This window comes from Megascapheus bottae, chromosome 3 (genome assembly GCF_031878675.1).
Source record: "Megascapheus bottae isolate mThoBot1 chromosome 3, mThoBot2.hap1, whole genome shotgun sequence".
NCBI classification, from domain to species: domain Eukaryota; kingdom Metazoa; phylum Chordata; class Mammalia; order Rodentia; family Geomyidae; genus Megascapheus; species Megascapheus bottae.
This window is the reverse complement of record NC_143511.1, coordinates 81,417,071-81,439,384: the sequence shown is the minus strand read 5'-3', so window position 1 is coordinate 81,439,384 and position 22,314 is coordinate 81,417,071. Positions and strand designations below refer to the sequence as shown.

Below are 22,314 nucleotides of genomic sequence, written 5' to 3'. Positions count from 1 at the left end.
CTAAAACCAGAGGATGTTCAACTCTCTTATATAAAATGGTAGAATGTTGGCATACAGCTTGTACATATTCTCTCATATATTTTACATAATCTTGGATTATATATAGTATCTAGTACACTTGTGCATTACTTATCAAATACTGACAAAGAGTGTCTGTATCTCCACACAGATGCACATTTTTTCTTATGCTCTTCCATCTACAATAGGTTGAGACTCCAGATGTGGAGCCCACAGACACAGTCAAACATAGGCACAGTAAATACTGTATAAAATGGCCTCCAGGCTAACAGGTGCATATGCAACATAAATAACTTTGGGGTTAGACTTGGGTTTCATCTACAAGATGCTGCATTATAAATACACAGATATATCAAAAATTAAAAAAAAATACTGAAGCTGGGTACGGTGGCTCACATCTGTAATCCTAGCGACTCAAGAGGCTGAGATCTGAGGATCAAAGTTCAAAGGCAGCTCAGGCACAAAAGAACCTGAGACTCTTATCTCCAATTAACCTCTAGAAAATGAGAAGAGGGGTTTGGCTCAAGGGTAGGGCAGTAGCCTTGAGCTGAAGAGCTCAGGGACAGTGCCCAAGCCGAGTTCAAGCCCCATGACCCCCCCATCACCACCAAAAAAAAAAAAAAGAAATAGAAATCATGGCACTAAGCAAATGGCATAAGTTATTCTCAACCAAGATTATCATAGAATAGCTCATATATGAAAAGTGAGACATTACCTGAAAAGAATATTAATACAAAAATTGCATTACCTTCATGTTGCAAGCTAATTCCATTAGTTTCTTAGCATTTTCTTCTGAGCGGTATCTTTTAGGAAGCTGAACCCTGAAGAACTTCAAGGCACCTTCAAAGTCTGTCAATAGCAGGTCATCCCTGGAAGTCTTGAAGAAAGAAAGAAATTACATATAGAAAACAGGTTTGACCTGAAGAGGCACAAGAAGCATTTTATAATTCTGGCTTTAAAAGAATCCCTTGCACATTCTCCCTGTTAGGGAAACTGTAAGAGCCCAGAGAAAGCCTAGAACAAGGCTATGACAGAGACACTGCAGTGCAGAAGGGGCAGACAAGACAATGTGGCTCATGAGGGACAGATACCTTTAGCAATCCAAGGGCAACATTAAAAATGCCACTTATTCCCTGAAAGAGAAAGAAGAACATGTTCAGTGTGCTATTATTTGGCTTCTAAATATTTCACAATTGAGCTTTTCTAGTCCTGGTCTCATATTCACAAGAAATAATGCTCTTCCAAATAGTCCATGATTCCAGACCAAAAAATCAGTCATAAAATTGTGTCGTGTCAAGGCAGTGACTGATGGTGACCCTTTCCTGTGCTATGTGAGCACCTGTGGACCCTGTGTCCTGAAGCTGATCTGCTTTGTGCTCCCTCAGATCTGTCTCCTTCACCCGACCAATGTGGGAAGTCAAAAGATGAGAGACAAACACAGGGAGGGCAGGCAGCAACATCCACATCACCAGAATCCGGGTATGTTTCTACAGCACAGTTTCTGTAACTAATTCCCTTTAAGGCTTTTCTAAAATAATCAGTTACAAAGTTTATGCAAAGCCTTTAGTAGACCACCTGGACCTTAGCGACTGCTTAACAGATGGTTGTTCATAATTGTAAAAACAACAAAATTTACAGGCTTGATAGTAGGTTTGAGATGACATGAATTATGCCACATCCAAAGAAGGCTATACTTGGAGGCATGTTAGAAATACAGAATATTGCTAACATCTATTTCCTACAAACCATCTTAGAATTTTTAAGGCACTAATGCAAATATAAATTCCTTATGGGTCCCCCCTCCCTCATCCTGGGGCTTGAACTCTGGGCTAGGGCCCTGTCTTTGAACTCCCTTCTGCTCATGGCTAGTGCTGTTCTACCACTTGAGCTACATACAGCACTTCCTCTTCCCCCTCCTCCTCCTTCTTATAGACTTGCTTGTCTGGGCTGGCTTTGAACTATGATCCTCAGATCTTAGCCTACTGAGTAGCTAGGATTACAGTCAGAAGCCACTGGCGCAAAGCCCTTATGGATTTATTTTTTTGTTGGTTGTGGGGCTTGAACCCTGGGGCCTGGGCGCTATCCCTGAGCTCTTCAGATCAAGGCTACTGCCCTACCCCCGGAGCCAGCCCCGCTTCCGGTTTTCTAGTGGTTAATTGGAGATAAGCGTCTCAGGTTCTTTTGTGCCTGGACTGGCTTTGAACTTTGATCCTCAGATCTTAGCCTCCTGAGCAGCTAGGATTACAGGTGTGAGCCACCACGCCTGGCTCCTTATGGATTTTTGTATGCTTTGAATATAGCACAATTACAGTGTGGATATGTGTTCTTTAGATGTTCAAGTATATAAAATGAAAAAAATATGTTTAACTTTAACTTACTCATACTATTCAATATATACATTTAGACCCCATTATACACATGATAGTCTGAATAGAAAGACATCATATTCCATACGAAACCATACATATATGAATGCAAAGAAAGGCTCAGAGAATACACACAAAACTGTTACAAGGGATCCTGGGACTGGATTTTAGTTTTGTTTGTAACTTGTAAAGTTTCTATAATAAACATTATTTTATAGTTTGTTCTTAAACAGGCATGTATCCTTCAAAACCCCAAACTATCACATATCAAAGGCTGTTATTTATGCTAATATATTTATTTTCTTTAGTGGTAACTCCTTCATTTCTAGGAAACTCATACCCAGACTAAAACAACACAGCACAACACAACAAAAAAAACTCCCTGGTAACTGGTGTGGTCATACCAGCTTTGGTTGTTCCATAAAAATGTTGGTTTCTTTTACAAAGAGAAGATATAAAGCCAGAAACAGTAGTGTATGTTTGTAATTGTAGCACTTGGAGGTTTTATGGGGAGGATTGAGAGTTTGAGGCCATAGTGGGCTACAAAGTGAGACTCTGTCTCAACATCAACAAAACCCCAACCCAAAACAACAGAGATGAATGGGGAGGTAAGAAAGATGCCCTTGCCACTGCCCGTCACCATCACCCCAGCTAAACGCAGGTGGGTGGATTAGACTTCTAGTCTATCTGAGGACAGGACTGTGCTGTGGAAAGGCAGACTGCTGCCAACTTTGCCTATCTGCATGAGAAAGAAACCTCTATTTCATTTAGTCACTGTTATTTTACTTTTTCAGCAAAGAACACCCTTAACAGATGTGAGTATTAGCTTTGCTTGGTAAGAGCCATTTCAGTGTCGATTTCCCAAAACTGAAATAATGGAGGAGGATAGACTGGTTTGACAGAGTGAATACTTACCTCACACAGAAGCAGGTCGATGATATGGAAGACCATGTAGAGAGGGAATTTTGCAGTGAAAAGCGTAAGAAACCACTGGGAGGCATACATGTGTGCTTCAAGGCTGATATCCAGGAAGTGGTTATACAGGTCAGGAATGTATTCCTGAAATAGCAAACTAATTAGGTTTGGGCACACATGCAGCTATCCTACTGTGCCTCATGGGGCTCACAAATCTGCCAGCAATTGACAAAAAAAAAAAAAAAGTCACATACTTGTGTTTTTCTAAATAACTCCAAAGTGCTCAGAAGAGTGCTTATCTGGTGTTAAGCTGGCACTCAACTCTCCCTTTTCAGACCATGAAGTAGGTCTGAAGAGAAACCCTCAAACAGTGGCAAGCAAACTAGTTTTTATTTCTAAGTTATGAAATGTCTCAGAAAGTTTGTTTCACTTCTGTTATGAAATTCCCAACTAGTCAGTTTCAGGGCCTGATGAACAGTTTCTTCATTGGATTTGTAGGAAAAGGTCTCTGCAGAGTCATTTCTTCTTTTGGTTATTTTTAAGACTGAAAACAAAACTCACACCCACCAGGTTCACACTGTTAGATCTTGGCATTCTCATCACACAGTGAGAAATGATAGAAATAAAACCCATCCCTTTCCACAGATGGTATCATGTCCTTAATCTAGCTCGCCTTGTCCTGCATCTTTATAAAGTGCAACCCAGGTTGAATCCTTACCTGCATTAGGTGCTCCAACTGGTAAAATTTGCAATGTAAATCTTCAAAATTTTGCTTGAAAAGTTCCCTGAGACCATAGTCAAACATGATCTTGACTAGAACGCTAAATGCCTGCTCTTCAGGCATCTGTAACAGATAGGCAAAGGGGGAGGGGTGGTGGAAAGGGGTCATGAATCACAAAGCACACAAGTTTCCTCTGTATTTTAAATTCCTTACCAGGAGATTAAGTGGTATACAGAGACTCAGGTGTAAAGTTTTATTTTGTAGTATTTATTCACTCAGCAAAGACGTGTACAATCATGCCTACTTCCAGCACTGCCACTGTCCTCCAGGAGCTTCCCTATAGCTAGAATACAATAACTACTGTGACTAGAAAGGCGCGGTGGGAACACAGCAGTGTCTGTGTCTCCTACAGGGAGTCAGGGAACAAGCTTTGTGTAGAAGACAGGACCTGAGATGAACAAAAGCTGATACACAGAATAGGTCTCATCTTTCATAAATTAGATCAGCCTGGTGATCTCCCCCAGCTCCTTTGTCATTTCTTTTCTTCTTTTTTTTTTTTGGTGGGTCATGGTGCTTGAACTCAGCCCAGGCACTGTCCCTAAGCTCTTCAGCTCAAGACTACTGTCCTATCCTAGAGCCAAGCTCCATTTCCCATTTTCTAGAGGTTAATTGGAGATAAGAGTCTTAGGTCCTTCTGTTGTGCCTGGGCTGGCTTTAAACTTTGATCCTCAGATCTCAGCCTCCTGAGTAGCTGGGATTTCAGGCATGAGCCATCATGCCTGGCTTCCTATTTTTTTATTGCTCTTCTTTGTCAAAAGCATAGCTTGTTAGAGAATACTGTGTATTCTAAGGCTCATAGGAATGCTTAAAAGTGCTACAGTACTTTTTGCAATGGCTCAAAGTGCTACAAAAAGTCTACTTCATTTCTACTTAGAACAAAATGTAGATTGTTCATAGCTTTATAGAAAACTAAGAAGCTGGCAAGATGTCTCGTTTTCAACACAGAAGAAAAGCACTGGCTATGTTATTTAAGGCTTCATGTGTCTGTGGCAAACCTTCAAAAAAGTCAAGAAGGTGGGCGAGCTTCTATGTAACAAGATGATGGAGTAGCTCAGAGCACAGCAATCACCAAGAATAAAACAGCTAAAGATCAAACAAGATTAGGCAGTAACTGAGAAGAGCACAGCAGATTATTATTGGAAAGGCAAGAGTAGCTGCAACAGAAAGACCAATCTTCTGAGGAGTTTGACATGAAGGCAACTTCACTTCCTTCTTGTGAGGAAGAAGTAGCCCGATCCATGGGACATTTCTTACCTCCTGCACATGCTCGAGACACTGAGAATTTGTGAAATCAATTTTCAAAAGATAATTAAATGGGGGTAAATGTTCTTGGATTTAATCTGTAAGGAAAGCTACACCTCATGATTCTGAGCTATGATATGACAAAATTAAAAAAAATTAACCTATTAGTATCAAAGTTTTAGCATCCTTTTCCGTGACCACCATACCAGCAAGCTGAGTTCACAAGAAGAAATGAAGGTGGCTTTTGTTTTACCATATGGCACCTGTCATAGAATGTCATCAAGCCCTGGCTTCCCAGGGCTGAGGAGAAGGATGAGCAGGCTCTCCCCTGGCTTCCCAGCCCTTCTCCCCTCCACAGGGCTGTGGCTACACTTCCTTCCTCTCATTCCTTCTATATGCAAGTACTTCCCCACTTCGGGGCTCTTACATACTTTGCTGTATATCTTTTGCCAGCAGTGTTCCACTCTTTTCTCTACTGCTTTAAAAATAACTATCATTTCCATAGCAACATAAAAAAGGAAAAAGTTAATGGTACTGAAACATACAAAAGAGAATGACAGTCTTTGTTGTTCAGGATGCAATGCAAAGGTTAACTCCCCACAGGCTTAAATCTTTAATGAGGCTGTTTTATTCTTGCACCCAAACTCTTATTCTACCTTCATGACATCCCTGAAGTGTCTCATGACAGGCTGTGAGATTATCCGCTTACAGCTAGGCAGAATCATTATCAACTCTGTACCATGTCTACTATTCACCTCTGACATCCAACATAGCCCTCAAAAACGCTGCAGACATCAGCTGTCCACTCATTATAAATTGAATGGGGAATCCTTCAAGATGTGAGATTCTACAATTTAAGAATGTGGAATACTTTAACAAGACAGTTTACTTGAATTTTCTGAAACTATCACTGGCCTGGAATACAATTATTTTTTTTAAAGATAAGAAGGTAGTTTAGATTAAAAGAATAAAGAGAGCCAAGCACTGGGGGGCTCACACCTGTAATCCTAGCTATTCCAGAGGCTGAGATCTGAGGTTCATGGCTCCAAGCCAGCAAAAGCAGGAAAGCCCCCGAGACTCTTATCTTTAGTTAATCACCAAAAAACCCAGTACCGGCATCAGATAAATAAAGTCAGAAAACCTTAGTTCATCTATACAAAGATATTCCTGGAATATATATGTCCCATAATTACCCTGTGATTGAGTATTTCCTGGCATACCACCACCAAATCCTTTTGGTAATGATACTAATAGCTAACATTTATTAAGCACCTACTATATCCAAGGTAGTATATTAAGTTCTTAAAATGCATTGTATCTGGGGTATGTGTATAGTGTGCATGTGTTCAGATCAAACCCAGAAAATGTTAAGTGCCAGTGGCTTATACCTGTAAATGTGAGATACTCAAGAGTCTCACACACTTTAGTGCCCTGGCTGGCTTTGAACCACAATCTCCAGATCTCAATCTCCTAAGTAGCTAGGATTACAGGTGTGAGCCACCTCATGGCTAAGACTGTGAGACTCTTATCTTCAATTAACCACTACAGATTCAGAAGTGGTGCAGTGGCTCAAGGGATAAGGCAGTAGCCTTGAGCTGAAGAGCTCAGAGACAGCGCCCAGAGTGCAAGGCCCACGAGGATGAAAAAAAAAGGGGGGTATAACAGAGTTGATTGGGTAATGGGAGAAAATCGAATGTGGACTGTGGGAGACATTATTGATCGGTTTATTTGGTGAGTAACATCATAGAATGGTTGTTGCAGAAAACCCCTGTCTTTAGGAATGAAATATTTTGATATTTGTCTACTTCCCTTCAAAAATAATCTTTTCCCCCCAAAACAAACAAAATGGTAATCCCTCTTTATAATACCTTAATAAAATAAATTGAAGAAAACATAAAACATGGGTAGTAATGAGGAAAAGAGCAAGATGAAAAGAGAGACAATCAGTATGGGAAACACTAAGAGTACTGAATATACTGAGTCACCTTAATGGTAATTCATCATTCATAAGATTTAAAAGAAAATTAAAAATCTGGAGGGCACACAGATGTCGGAGGCTCATGCTTGTAATCCTAGCTATTCATCAGGCTGAGATCTGAGGATCGTGGTTCAAAGCCAGCCCAAGCACTTAGGTCTGTGACTCTTTATCTCCAATCAGCCACCAGAAAATTAGAAGTGGTGCTGTGGCTCAAAGTGGGAGAGCACTGGCCTTGAGCTGAAGACAGGGACAGGGACAATGCTAAGGCCCAGAGTTCAAACCCCATGACTGACCCCCCCCCCAAAAAAAAGAAAAAAAAATCTGGATGGTAAAGGTATTTGTCAAATGAACACATGAAAAACGTGACAGAGAAAGTTAACTTCTTTGCCTTTTATCTATCCCTATCCTAACATGTAAATCCTCAAAGGAATATTAATAACATTATGTGGCTACTTTAGAGATGGTACAATGTCCCTGAGGATCAAACACTACCAGGCTATCCACATAATCCCAATAAAAAGGACGCCTATCCTTGTACTTGTTTTCAACACGATCATTTATTACCAGTGCTCTTTTTCTTTGATGATATGAAATTAAGGAAAAAGTATTCAGATCTATCTGAGAATGTGGCCAAATTCAACCTAAAATGTTACTTTTGACTACAGCTAGTGTGAGCTAAAGGCAGGTCATGTGCAATCTATAACAGACACCAATTACTCACATGGAGAAGCAGCACAGCAGCAAGAAATGACTGGCCCTGGCAATAGCCAATCTCTTCATCATACACAGAATAAGCCTGGAGGTGGGGAGAAAAAACAAGTTTACATAAATACAGCTACTCGTGGCTATGATGGCCCTCCATAGAGGATCCTGAATACAGGAGCCTGGAAGATGGTGCCCCAGTCCTACTAGAGCATTATGATGGCCAAAGAATGACATTGAAATCTCTCGCAAATCTCATTTTTTAAATAAGCAATAAATAGGATAGTGACCATGTCATTTCCTATGGCCAAAAAGTGGAAGAAATTTAAGAACCCAGCTTGCCACTGCTCAGATTGTACCCTTGGGTACCCTGACTATAAAGCATATTCTTCCTTCAAGCCTCCAATAGGTTCCAAAATTAATCTCTCTCTCTCCCTCTCTCCCCCCGCCTCTCCTCCCGTCTCTCTCTCTCCCAGTCCTGGGACTCGAACTTAAGGCCTGGGCACTGCCCTTGAAGGTCAGCGCTTTACCACTTGAGCCACAGCTCCACTTCCAGCTTTTTCTGTGAATGTGGTACCAAGGAATCACACCCAGGGCTTTGTGCATGCTAGGCAAGCACTCTACTGTTATGCCATGCTCCTGGCCCCAATCCTTCTCTTAACTGTGCCTCTAAGGTTTTATGATTGATGCATTGTTATTATGGCACTGACCATGCTACAGTTCAAATGTCCATCTTCTCTACTAAAGGCTAAGGCCATGACCTATTCAATATGACTAGCATCTTACACATAGTAGGCCTTCATTAGTACTATCATGATCACTCATTTTTCCTTCTGAAAAAAAAGCTTTTTGGCAAAATACCAAAATACAATTCTTTCTATAATGCCAGTAATAATTTGCTGATAAGAGTGATTACTCTGAAATCATTTGTGAGTTCCTTTGGAATTCTTGTTTTTGTTTTTCTTGGCTGCAGATGATTACCATCCATCTCCTCTGAATATTATGTTGAACAGAACATTAACATGTAACACTCATGGTGGGACACTCGCTGTCTTTTTAGCTGTTTTTCAGAGCTTTGTTGTAATGATTAGTATTTCATGCTTATGTAAACTGGTAGAAAAGGAATTTCTCCAGATTCAAGACGCTATTCCCTTTGGACAATTTATTTCTGGTGGAACTTCCTTTATTCTCTACTTAATGTTTTTGTGCTAAAGTTCCTGTGTCCCAAGAAAGTAATTTTAGAATTAAGTATGTTAAAAATGCATCTTTTATGAAAACATGAAGCTGTTGCTTGTCAGATGACAACATTAATATATAAATGGGTTTCTCACTATGTTTTAGTCCATATATATATGTATATGTATATATAATTTTTCCCCCCCTGTTGGTAATGGGGCTTGAACTCTGGGTCTGGGCATTGTCCCTGAGCTCTTTGGCTCAAGACTGCTGCCCTGCCCTTTGAGCCACAGTGCTACTTCTGGTTTTCTGGTGATTAATTGGAGATAAGAGTCTCATTGACTTTTTAGTGCTCTGGGCTGGCTTTGAACCGCAATCCTCAGAAGTCAGCCTCCTGAGTAGCTAGGATTACAGGCATAAGCCACCATGCCTGGCTCAAAATATACTTTTTGAAAACAGCTATAATCACTGGGCATTGGTGACTCACACTTGTATTTCTAAATATTTGAGAGATTAAGACCAGGAGGGCTGTGGTTTGAAGCCAGAATGAGCAAAAAAAAATACTTTGAGAGGTTCTTTCTTGACCAGTAGCTAGACATGACAGTATACATCTGCCATTCACATACAGCAACCATATATCTAAAATTAGGTGGATCATAGTCTAAGCAGGAAAGACCCTGTATCTCAAAAAAATAAAACAAATTAAAAAGAAAAATAGCTGAGTGTCATATGTATCCTCCTAGCCACACAGGATTGCAGTTTTGGTTTTTGCCAGTCTTGGGGCTTGAACTCAGGGACTGGTCACTGTCTTTGAGCACTTTTTCTCAAGGCTAGCACTTTAGCACTTTACCACTTGAGCCACAGCATCACTTCTGGCTTTTTCTGTGTATGTGGTACTAAGGAATCAAACCCAGGGCTTCATGCATGCTAGGCAAGCACTCTACCACGAGGCCACCCTGGCCAAGATGGTAGTTTTTGAAGCCAGCCTAGGTAGACAAATCTGAGAGAGTCTTATTTCTAATTAACCAGCAAAACTTAGAAGTAAAGAGGTAGCTCAATGGACAGAGTACCAGCCTTATTTGGAGCTCAAGGCTCTGGGTACTGGCACAAAAGATGGAGGTGAGGGATGGTGGTGGGGTGGAATGGTGTGTGGTAGTTAATTCATGACTCTGATAGAAGAGCCAGCCTAGCAAATATGAGGCCCTGAGTTTAGACCTCACTATTGGCAAAAAGTAAAACAATTTATGTCATATTTCCACAAATTCAAGTAGAATTTGATGTAATCTCATTAGACTTTTTTCATTTTATTACTTCTCTGATGAAATGGCTAGGTACACATAATGAGACACATGCATTTTTTTTTTTTTTTTTGGTTGTGGTGCTTGAACTCTGTGCCTGGGCACTGTCCCTGGGCTCTTCAGCTCTAGGCTACAGTTCTATCCCTAGAGGCATAGCGCAACTTCCGGTTTTCTAGTGGTTAATTAGAGATAAGAGTCTCATGGACCTTAAGAGGACTTTAGTGCCTGGGCTGGCTTTGAACCTTGATTCTCAGATCTCAGCCTCCAGAGTAGCTAGGATTACAGGTGTGGGCCACCACACCCGGCTACCGGTACTTTTCTATAGACATCATGTACAGAGAAAATTTTGGAGAGGATTTGATTGCAATAGAGTAAGACATCATCTTCTGGACCGGGAGTTTGGCCTAGTGGTAGAGTGCTTGCCTAGCATGCACGAAGACCAGGGTTCGATTCCTTGGCACCACATACATAGAAAAGCTGGAAGTGGTGCTGTGGCTCATGTGGTTGAGTGCCAGCCTTGAGGAAAGCCCAAGGACAGCCCAAGGCCCTGAGTTCAAGCCCCAAGACTTGACAAAAAAAATGCTTGGTTTTACATGTTGTAGAGAGCCAACCTTGAAGAAAGACATCACCTTTTATCTCTCATATTAGTAAGAATAAATATTAATGTCAATATTACTAAGATTATATTAAAAATAAATAGTGTTGTGCACTAGTGGCTCACATCTACAATCCTAGCCACTTAGGAGGCTGATATTAGAGGATTATGATTTGAAGTCAGCCCTAGCATAAAGTTCATGATATTCTCATCTCCAACTAACCACCAAAAAGCTAGAAGTAGAGCTGTGGCTCAAGTGGCAGAGTGGTAGCCTTGAGCAAAAGAACTCAGGAACAGTGTCCAGGCCTCGAGTTCAAACTCATGACTGGCAAACAAACAAAATCCAAAGAAATCAACAGTAACATATTGTCAATAAAGCTCTTTAGTAATGTTTTTGTAGATCTCAATTTGTGGTTTATTCTTTATAAAAACATGTCTGAGTTAATCAGCATTCATTTCTTGCAATTATTGTCATGAACTTGACTTTTATCCTCATTTATTCTTATCACCTAAAATGCTCAGCAGAGCTTAACTAATGGTATAGAGGATGGAAAGGTGTGGAATCTCCACAGGAAGAGAACAGAGGGACGAGACTGGAGGAGTGCATGCAGGCGTGACAGTATGATGCATCTGGGAGACATTTGAAATATAAGGTTCACGGGTCTATGATGAAGCATGTGAAAGACAAGACATTTCACTAATTCAACACTTACCAAACCAGCTATATGTCAAGCAGCATGCAAAATGCTACAGATATAAGTACATATAAAACGACTTCTGTCCTTGGAAACTTCCCAGTTTAGCGGAAGATACCAGACAAATCAATAAGCAGAGTGCAGTGAGAAGTTCACTGGGGGAGGAAGCAGCAAAGAATACTGTCCACAGTAAGTTAAGGAATCTGGGACCAGAAAATGAACTGAGCAGTTTTTATTTCATTCTATTTGGTTAAACACTGAAGGTTTCTGTGGCTATTGCAGACATTATCCAATTCTGAGACAAATGTAGCAAATGAAGTCTAGGCTAGAACCCAAAGTCAAGGAGGTAAATTCAAGGTAGTTTTTGGAAAAGCAACATATGACAGTGTCTGAACAAGGACAGCAGACAGTAAAGATATGGTTGTAAAGGACATCAACCATATCTAACAACCTGGACAAAAGAAGTAAAAACAGAAGTAAGTAGACTCTCAACAAGACAATGGCATGGGGGTGGGGGAAGAAACATTTTTAATAGAAAGAGATACAGCAATTAAATGTAAGACAGAATTTGCTGGATCCTGATTGCAACCAACTATAAAAGAATATTAGGGATATATGAATATAGAGCTGAGTACTGAATGGCACAGATAATAATCATATTTTTTAAAAAGATGTACAAGGAAGAACATAGGGTTCTGATGCCTGAGATTTGCTTTGTAATACCTTAGGAAAAAGAAAAAAGAGGCAGGTAGGTGAAGCAACTGCAGCAATCAATTGATAAACATCCAATCAGTGTGTGTTCATGTACACAAATTCATTCACTAATCAAGTTCAGTGTGTTTGAAATGGATTCTATTTAAGACTCATTTTGTTCCATGTACCTGATATGGCTTTGTGTATCTTTGGAAAACTTACCATTAAACACGAGGATGATTTCTAATTGCCTTCACAGTTCAGATCACCTAATCTTAATTTAAGCATATATACTTTTAAATCTTTTAATTTAATCTTTTTTTTTGGGTGGGTCACAGGGCTTGAACTCTGGACCTGGGCCTTGTCCTTGAACTCTTCAGCTCAAGGCTACCACCCTACCCCTGAGCCATAGCCCCACTTCCTGTTTTCTAGTGATTAATTAGAGGTAAGAGTTTTCTGTGCCTGGGCTGGCTTTTAACCTTGAGGATCCTCAGATCTCAGCCTCTAGAGTAGCTAAGGACTACAGGCGTGAGCCCCTGTGCCTGGCTTAATGTTCATTTTCAGCTTGTCCTAAAACTAGTTGTTAGCCTTCTTGTTCATAAAAAATTAAGCTTCTTAAAAACATGTCTCACACTTTACCAATACTTATTACATGATAAATGCCATAATAAAAACCAGTTCTGTGGTCAGGTCAAAGTTGAAAACTTCACATTCCAATTTGCACTGATGAAGCAAAATTTAAAAAGTGGATTACTGAGATGAAAGAGTCCTTTACAGCATTCAAGTACACAGCTGTGGACAGAAATCAGTGTTAAAAACTGCCATTTCATTTCTAATTATTTCCTGTTCTTTCATGAGCCTAAAATTGAATTGCTACATTTGATTTTATAAAATTTTATTCCTCTTTTTTCCCCTCACTTTGGAGCATCAAATACAAATTACCCTTCTGTAGTTATCTTTTTTTTTTTTTTTTTGTGGGTCACGGGGCTTGAATTTGGCCTGAGTTCTATCCCTGAGCTCTTCAGCTCAAGGCTACTGCCCTATCCTTGAGCCAAGCCCCACTTCCTGTTTTCTAGAGGTTAACTGGAGATAAAAGTCTCAGGTTCTTTTGTGCCCAGGCTAGCTTTGAACTGAGATCTGAGGATCTCAGCCTCCTTAGTAGCTAGGATTACAAGTGTGAGCCACCACGCCTAGCTGTAGTTATCTTCCACAGTTTCAAAGAAACTGGCCTTTTGTGTGAAATACCTTGCATATTTTATATAAGGAGTCTTGGCCATCTCCTCCCGTGTCCTTGAAGTAATCATGAGCTGGGAAGGTCCGGTTAATATCGCGAGTGATAGCACTGTCTTGGGGGGACTCCTGTGGAAACAGGAAAGTTAATCATGTAAATGTTTGTTAAGGTGGTTTTTTGTTTTGTTGGCTATGGGGCTTGAACTCTGGTCTTGGACACTGTCCTTGAGTTCTTCAGCTCAAAGTCTAGCACTGTACCACTTGAGCCACAGCATCACTTTCGGTTTTGTGGTGGTTAACTGAAGATAAGACTTCTGGGCCCAAGCTGGCTTTGAATCATGATTCTTAGATCTCAGCCTTCTGAGCAGCTAGAATAACAGGCGTGAGCCACTGGTGCCCAGCTTGCTTGCTGAGGCTTATGCAAGTTCTTCTCACTTATGTCCAGACAAATGTTGTCAGGATACACAACACATAGTTACACCCATAGTAATTCTCTTTTAAGGAGTCATGTTAAGCAAAATTAGCCAGACTCTGATAAATACTGCATGTTTCTCTCCTATGCTTAAGCTAGATTAGAAAGAAGGAAAAGAAAGCAAGAAAGAAAGAAAAGAAAGAAAGAAAGAAAGAAAGAAAGAAAGAAAGAAAGAAAAAGAGAGAAAGGAAGGAAGGAGGAAAGGAAGGAAAGAAGTAAAGAAGGGAAGGAGGGAGGGAGGAAGGACTATTCATGAAGTGGTAGGGGTCAAAAAGGAGGAAAAGGGAGGGGGTAAAAATCATTCAAGTAAGCCAAGCAAAGTGGCTCACACCTGTAATCCTAGTTTCTCCAGAGGCTGAGATCTGAGCTAGCCAGAGCAGGAAAGTCCATGAGATTCTTATCTTCAACTAACCACCAGAAAACCAGAAGTGTTGTTGTGGTTCAAAATGGTAGAGCACTAGCCTTGAGCTTATAAAATGTCCTGCTGAAACTCATTATTTTTGCACAATTAATATATGCTAATAAAATAGAGTTTAAAAGATAGACATGTAAAGGAAGGAGTAGATGGAACAAAAGCAGCCTGTTTCATTCTATAAGTCTTATATCATATTCCTTATATACTGAAAAACAAATATTACTTCCTTTCCATTGTTAACAGGAAACATGTGCAACTAAAATAAAATCAGTTTTCTATAGAAAAAGTCAATTAAAAGAGTGCTGCTTTAATTGATTCTTGGCATGAAGCCACATGCCAGTCTTTTATTTATTTTTTTACCAGTCCTGTGGTTTGAACTCAGGGCCTAGACACTGTCCTTGGGCTTTCTCAAGGCTAGGGCTCTACCCTTTGAGTCACAGCACCATTTTCCGGCTTTATCTAGTTATGTAGTACGAAGGATTTGAACAGTGCAGGCTAGGCAAGCACTCTACCACTAGGCCAAACTTCCAGCCCCCCACATGCCAGTTCTTAACTGGAAAAGATGTTACTTAAATGTGGCTTCTTAGGGCCAAATGGCATAAGAATGCAAGAGTAAACAATTGAATATGAAAGACCACCAAATGTCAAAAGATTCAAACAGTGAAAATATTTTTTGTGCTTGCCAAAGGAGAAAAACAGCTTCCTCTGCCATAATAGTTAACTCAAATTGAGCATATGTCAATAATGTCAGAAGTCTTAGCGGAAACATATCAAGTACTCATGATTTCTATTTCTTCCCCAAGGTTAGATTATTTGTTTACATGTTAAAGAGCTGTAGCTCAATCAGGTGCTGGTGGCTCATGCCCATAATCCTAGCTACTCAGGAGGCTGAGAACTGAGGAAAAGGTTCAAAGCCAGTACAGGCAGAAAAGTTTCTGAGATTCTTATCTCCAATTAACCACCAAAAAGCCACAAGTACAACTGCAGCTCAAGTGGGAGAGTGCTAGCCTTGAGCCGAGAGTTCAAACTCCAGGACTAGTGCACACCCATGCGCACACACATATACCCACACCTACCCCTACTCTACTAACAAACAAGCCAGCCATACATACTCTTGAAAAGGGATTGTATCAGGTATATATTAAAAAATTCAAAAGATGACAATGAAGTAAACAAGACTTGGACATTCCACAAAAGATGATATACAGATGAAAATAAGTAAATGAAAAGGTAGTTATTAGAAAAATGCAATTTAAAACCACAGAGGAGTCAGTCAAAATATCTGCTAAGAAGGAATACAACCTAAAGCAATAACTCAACTAAATGAGGATTTGGGTATGCAGCATTTTAATTTAAAAGTGTTTTAGGAAGACAACATCAAAGCAGTATTAAGTAAAAAGCACTAAAATAGTGCTTAATTTTTTTCGTAAAACTTTCCAAAACTGATATCACTGACATATATTCAAAACGCCATCATGAGAAATTTTGTCAAAAAGCCTACTTGTTTATTTATGGTGCTTGTCAATCCAGATTTCATGCACGTTAAGGCAAGTACTCTACCACTAGGCCAAACTAGGCCTAACTAGCATCTATTAACTGTAATCCTGAATCATATCTACTATTGAACCATGTTTCCATTTTTGGAGAGAACTCTTTTGATTTTTTTTTTTTTTGCCAGTCCTGGACTTGAGCTCAGGGCCTAACCAATGTCCTTGGACAGTGGAGCCATAGCACCACTTCCAACTTTTTTTCCTATGTATGTGGTACCGAGGAATTGAACCTGGGTCTTCATACATGCTAGATAAGCACTTTACCACTAGGCCAAACTCCTGGCCCAGAACTCTTTTTTAAGCGGCAGATAACTTTCAGAAGATTCTTGGGGCCGAGAACCTAGCCTAGTGATAAAGTGTTTGCCTCACATGCACTAATCCCTGGGTTCATTTGCTCAGGAGTCTTGAGCAAAATAAGTTCAGGGACAGTGCCCAAGCCCTGAGTTCAAGCCCCAAGACTGGCAAAAAAAAAAAAAAAAAAAAGGATGAAAGAAAAAAGGAAAGATTATCATAGTATGATCAGAATGGAAGCTCTAAAACATTTCAGAATGATAGACTATGGCTTAAGATAAGGAGGCTAGAAAATTAGATTGAGAATGGAGAGGAATACAAACAGCTTTAAGACATTTTATGCCAATTATATCACTTGATCTAAAATACAATCTGAAAATACTTTATAGGGAAATACGTTTTGGAAATTCAAATAAAAATGGGACAATAAGGCTTGGGAATTTACTTTAGGGGAAAGCACTTGTGTAAGTCAGTGGAAGACCCTGAGTTCAATTCTCAATTCTGAAAAAAAAAAAAGATGGCTGGGGGGGGAACAACCCTGAAAAGATTTTATGAGTTTCATTAGTTCATCCCTTATCTGTTGATCGTGGGAGCAGGCAAATGATTCAGCACATGATAAAAGGAGAAAGTGCCCTTGAGAAGGTTAATCTGAAAATTCACATGCTGAAATTTAGAAGCCCTTAGGAATAGCAAGAAATTGGGGAGTTCTGTGTGAACCACTTGTTTAAAATATTTGGTCTTAGGAAATATGCTGAGGAATTTAGAATAAAAACATTTGACTCACCAGAGGCCAAGCCATATAAAAATGACCCACAAATTCTAACAATGACAAAATTAGTTAAGTTCCTATCAGAGTGACATTGTTCAATTTGAAAAGGTTCTGAAAACAAATCTCAGCCACATTAGGGTAAGCCCTTCCTAAAAGAACACAGCAAAGGCCGGGAGTTTGGTCTAGTGGTAGAGTGCTTGCCTAGCATGCATGAAGACCCGGGTTCAATTCCTTGGTACCACATACATAGAAAAAAGCCAGAAATGGTGCTGAGGCTCAGGTGGTAGAGCTCTAGCCTCGAGAAAGTCCAAGGAAAGTGCTCAGGCTCTGAGCTCAAGCCCAGGACTGGCACCAAAAAAAAAAAAAAAAAAAAAAAAACCACAGCAAAGAGTCCTCATAAAACATCAAATGTGTACAAAACTAAGCTTTATACAACAATCCATATTTTTTATATTTGAAGGTGCTAATAACTGATATATAGAGAGCTTACCTGTGTAACACAACATAATCAGTCTCAACCAGGTTGTCCTTTATAAATGATTTAACAGACAACAAGCTGTTACAATGCAGTTACAGAAATAGTATAGACATGAAAACCTTAAGAGAACAAGGCAAAATGGAAAAACTGCCAGGTGATCTTTCTACAAGTTCTGATTTTATAACAGAATTGTTTTTGGATTAGTTGATTTTATTTTGTCTGTTCACAAGAAAACCATTTAATCACCACAAGAAAACAAAATGGCATAGAATTATACAGTACTGGCATCTTGCAAGCAGTTTCTGTAAAGAATCAGATAGCAAAAAACAAATCTTGGCTTTGAAGGCCATTCAGTATAGTCATTCAATTCTCACTTTGTCAAGTAGCCACAGCAAATATATAAAGAAATATATAAAGAAATATAAAAGTCTGATAACATTTACACAAACAAGAGGCATGTGGGATTCAGCCCCAGACAGCAGTTTTCCAGCTTGTGTTGTAAGACACAGTAATTTTCCGTGGGCAATAGGTTCAGGGAAATGTTATGGTTTTTAAATGCATGCTATCGGGAATTGGTTTTATATACATTTTGCTCTTAGAAACTGTCAGAAATAGTCTGCAGTAAGCTGAAATATATAACCTTTTGAACACTCGTTCCTTTCATGTAGGAACGTATATTTAAAATGTTTGATGTATTTTGTAAGTCAATTCTACAAAAGTCTGTATATCTCTGCAAGTGCAGAATATTAAATGTTCAAGTGAAAGTCTATATTTTAGGGGTATGTTACCTCTTATGCTATAAGCAGTGAAACAAATAGGACATACACTTCAGAAATTATAAAGTGACATATTAGGCCAGCTAAAATGAAAAGAGTTAATGACACGACTAATTGATAAAGGGCATGAAAACTGACACAACCACTTTACAATACTGTAGGCAGAATCTGGAAGCAGAAGAGAGAAGCCAAGATTTAAAAACCAGGGCAATAGCTGGGCAGTGGTGACTCACATGCCTGTAATACTAGCTACTCTTTAGGCTCAGATCTGAGGATCCTGGTTCGAAATCAGTCTGGGCAGGGAAGTCTGTGACACTCTTATCTCCAATAAAATACTCAGAAAAAGTAGGAAGTGGTGCTCTGGCTCAAGTGGTAAAGTGTTTTCCTTGAACACTAAGAGGCACAGGGACAGCGCCAATGCCCAGGACTGGCAAACAAATGAACAAACACTAGGGCAATTTAAATTAAGTCTGAATGTTGCCTATTAACATAGTAAAACTGAGCTATTAATTATAACAAATCTAAAATACTAATATATAATGTTAGCAGTAGAGTAGTAACAGAGAAGATGAGAATTCCTTATACTATTTTGTAATAGTTCTGTAGATTTAATAATGTTCTTATTTTATTTTTACTTCTTGTGTACTCGTACTAAGGCTTGAACTCAGAGCCTGGGCACTGTCTCAGGTTTTTTTGCTCAAGGTTGGTACTCTACCACTTGAGCCACAGCTCACTTCTGGCTTTTTGCTGGTTAACAGAGGTAAGAATCTCATAGACTTTCTGCCTGGCCTGGCTTCAGGCCAAAATCCTCAGATTTCAACTTCTCAAATAGCAAGGATTACATGCATGAGCCACCAGTGTCTGCCTTAAAAATGCTCTTAAAAAATATATATATATGAAGAAAAAAATTACTATTTTCTTATTAGACAGTACTCAGATTATGCTGTCTGAGTAGACACTTCCGCAATTAAATGGCACATGAATTGGTAGAATGAAACTAGTGAAATTTCAGGACACTGGTGGTTCATGCCTATAATCCTAGCTATTCCAAGAGGCTGAAATTTGAGGATTTTGGCCTGAAGCCACCAACAGGAGCAAAGTCTGTGAGACTCTTATCTCCAATTAATCAACAAAAAGCTAGAAGGGGCTCAGTGGCAGAGAGCTACCAGACTTGAGTGAAAAAGTTAGGGGATAGTGGCTAGGCCTGGAGTCCAAGCCCCAGTACCACCTACCCTCCAAACAACATCAAATTAAAAACTGAATATGCAATGAATGCTAATATATCTATATATACATATATATATGCTAAGTAGTAATAATGTGCTTATTCTAAATTTCTAAGTGACTCCTTACTTGACCCCAATTACAGTGGCATTTTAAAGTATGTAATAAATGAAGCTTTCTTACTTTCTTAAACTTCTAAAATAGTTCTGAAATAGTTTGCACAGATAAAAATCTAAGGAAATGACAACATTTGTGTTGCTTTCCTCTCTCCATCTTAAAGTTGCCTATTAGAACCACATTCTCTAAGCCTGTTGGATGTCTATTTTTGCATCTTACTGTGAGAATTGGCCCACTGTGTAACTTCTCAGGATTAGTAAGGTAGTGGGAACTGGAAACCCTTTGAATACATACTCACTGTAAAGTCAAGTTGAAAAACAGAAAACTAAGAATGGCAGGAAGAAAAAAAAATAGCCTAACAAAGAAAAGGCAGTGGAAGGCTGCCATGGGAAATAAGGGGCATACAGATGATTATTTCCTAAGTACCTTGGTCCAAAGAAATAGTTCTTTTTTCAACATTTTTTTTTGGGGGGGGAGTGGGGTCATGGGCTTGAACTCTGGCCTGGGCACTGTCCCTGAGCTCTTTAGCTCAAGGCTACCATCCTACCCCTGGGCTTGGGTGCTGTCTCTGAGCTCTACATCTCAAAGTTACCATTCTACGCTTGAGCCACAGCCCCACTTCCCATTTTCTAGAGATTAAATGGAGATAAGAGTATCTCAGTTTTGTATTGCCCAGGCTAGCTTTGAACCCTGATTCTCAAATCTCAGCCTCCTTAGTGGCCAGGATTACTGGCCTGAGTCACTGACAGAAATAATTCTTCTTAAAACAAATCTAGAAGATTATAAAATCCATCATAAGAAAACAGGATAAAATAAAAAACACCTCCCCAAAACACACACACTATATGATCTTTGTTTTGTGTGCGTGGTACTGGAGTTTGAACTCAGGGCCTTGTGCTTACTGGGCAAGAACATTACCACTGGAGTCCTACATTCCATACCTTTTTTTTGCCAGTCCTGGGCCTGAGCTCAGGGCCTGAGCACTTTCCTTGGACTTTCTCAAGGCTAGAGCTCTACCACTTGAGCCTCAGTACCACCTGGCTTTTTTCTACATATGTGGTACCAAGGAATCAAACCCAGATCTTCGTGCATGCTAGGCAAGCACTCTACCACTAAGCCAAACTCCCGACCCAATACCTTTTTAACTTTTAGCTAGGCTCTTGTATTTTTTCCTCAGGGCCAGTCTCAGACCATGATCTTCCACCTCCTCTTTTTGTACAGCTGGCATTGTAGGCATGAAATAGTATGCCCAGACAATGAACTGTAGTACTCTCATTTTCTACTTCCTAAACAGCTGAGACTAGAGGTATGCTCCACAGAACTGAATTTTTTTTTTAAGGAAAAGTTTTGGTGTAGTTAAGGCTGCCTGGAACTCACAATGCTACCTGGGATGACCTTAAACTTGAGATCCTCCCGAGGGTTAAGATTACAGGTATATACGCGACCTGCTTTCTCTTTGTAATACATTTTGCAAGAGTAAAATGATTTTCTAGTTTTATCTCCTTTAAAAAAAATTAGCTGGGCTGGGAGTTTGGTCTACTGGTAGAGTGCTTGCCTAGCATGCACAAAGACCAGGATTCGATTCCTTGGTACCACATACATAGAAAAAAGCTGTAAGTGGTGCTGTAGCTCAAGTGGTAGAGCACTAGCCTTGAGGAAAGTTCAAGTTAGGACCTGAGTTCAAGCCCCAGGACTGGCAATAAACAAATAAATAAATAATAAAAAAATCAGCTACAGAAGTTATTAAAGGTAGTCTTTAAAAGATACAAAAAAAATTGAAAGGGTACAGTCTAACACCTAAAAGTAAGCGAAGACTGAGAACCTAAATTAAAATCATTTTCTGTTAATTACTATATTACTGTCAGGTCTTATTATTATTAATATCATTTAAAGTTTTAGTAGAACCTATAACAAGAACAAAACAGGTGTACAGTTGTGTTGATGAAAGCTTATACACACACACACACACACAAATATATTTTTTAGTCAGTTATGGGGTCTGGGGTCTGCCTGAGTTTTGGTGCTCAAGGCTAGCACTCTACCATGTTTAGCCACAATTCCATTTCCAGTTTTTAGGTGGTTAACTGGAGATAAGAATCTCATAGACTTCCTTGTCAGGGCTGGCTTTGAACCACGATCCTTAGATCTCAGCCTCCTGAGTAGCTAGGATTACGGGTTGAGCCACCGGATTTGGCTGTTCTACAAAAATCTATAAAATCTAGAAATTTAATTTCACTTGGCAATATTATATTGAGGAGCATTTGTAGGTAAAATGGTGATAAAGATAAAATAGTGATAAAGGGAAAGCAGTAATATTTTTTTTTGTTTCTTAACAGCTTTATCTAATAAAAATCAAACGTTATACCTATCCTTTAATGTCCACAAGGAATTTTGACAAAATTAATAGAAGTTATAGTAGTCTTAGACTGAGATTTAATGAAATGATTTATAGTATATCCTAAGTGGCCTGACACTTTATGCAAAGGCTTGTATGCATTTTCTTAGGAAAATTGTTCAGGTTTAGCCCTGGTGG

The 22,314-nt window shown here is 39.5% G+C and overlaps 1 protein-coding gene across 4 annotated transcripts in view; it reads right to left on the bottom strand.

Moving 5' to 3' along the window:
• Nucleotides 1-22,314, bottom strand: part of Rabgap1 (RAB GTPase activating protein 1) — a 145,592-nt gene that overhangs the window by 19,024 nt on the left and 104,254 nt on the right. For all 4 annotated transcript variants that reach the window (XM_090330593.1, XM_090330594.1, XM_090330592.1 and 1 more), the window contains 6 exons: nucleotides 13,705-13,818; nucleotides 8,022-8,096; nucleotides 4,018-4,143; nucleotides 3,300-3,443; nucleotides 1,110-1,151; nucleotides 767-895 (listed from right to left, as the gene is read on the bottom strand). In XM_090330593.1, coding sequence (XP_090186719.1) covers nucleotides 767-895; nucleotides 1,110-1,151; nucleotides 3,300-3,443; nucleotides 4,018-4,143; nucleotides 8,022-8,096; nucleotides 13,705-13,818 — 630 coding nt within the window. The remainder of the gene's footprint in view (nucleotides 1-766; nucleotides 896-1,109; nucleotides 1,152-3,299; nucleotides 3,444-4,017; nucleotides 4,144-8,021; nucleotides 8,097-13,704; nucleotides 13,819-22,314) is intronic.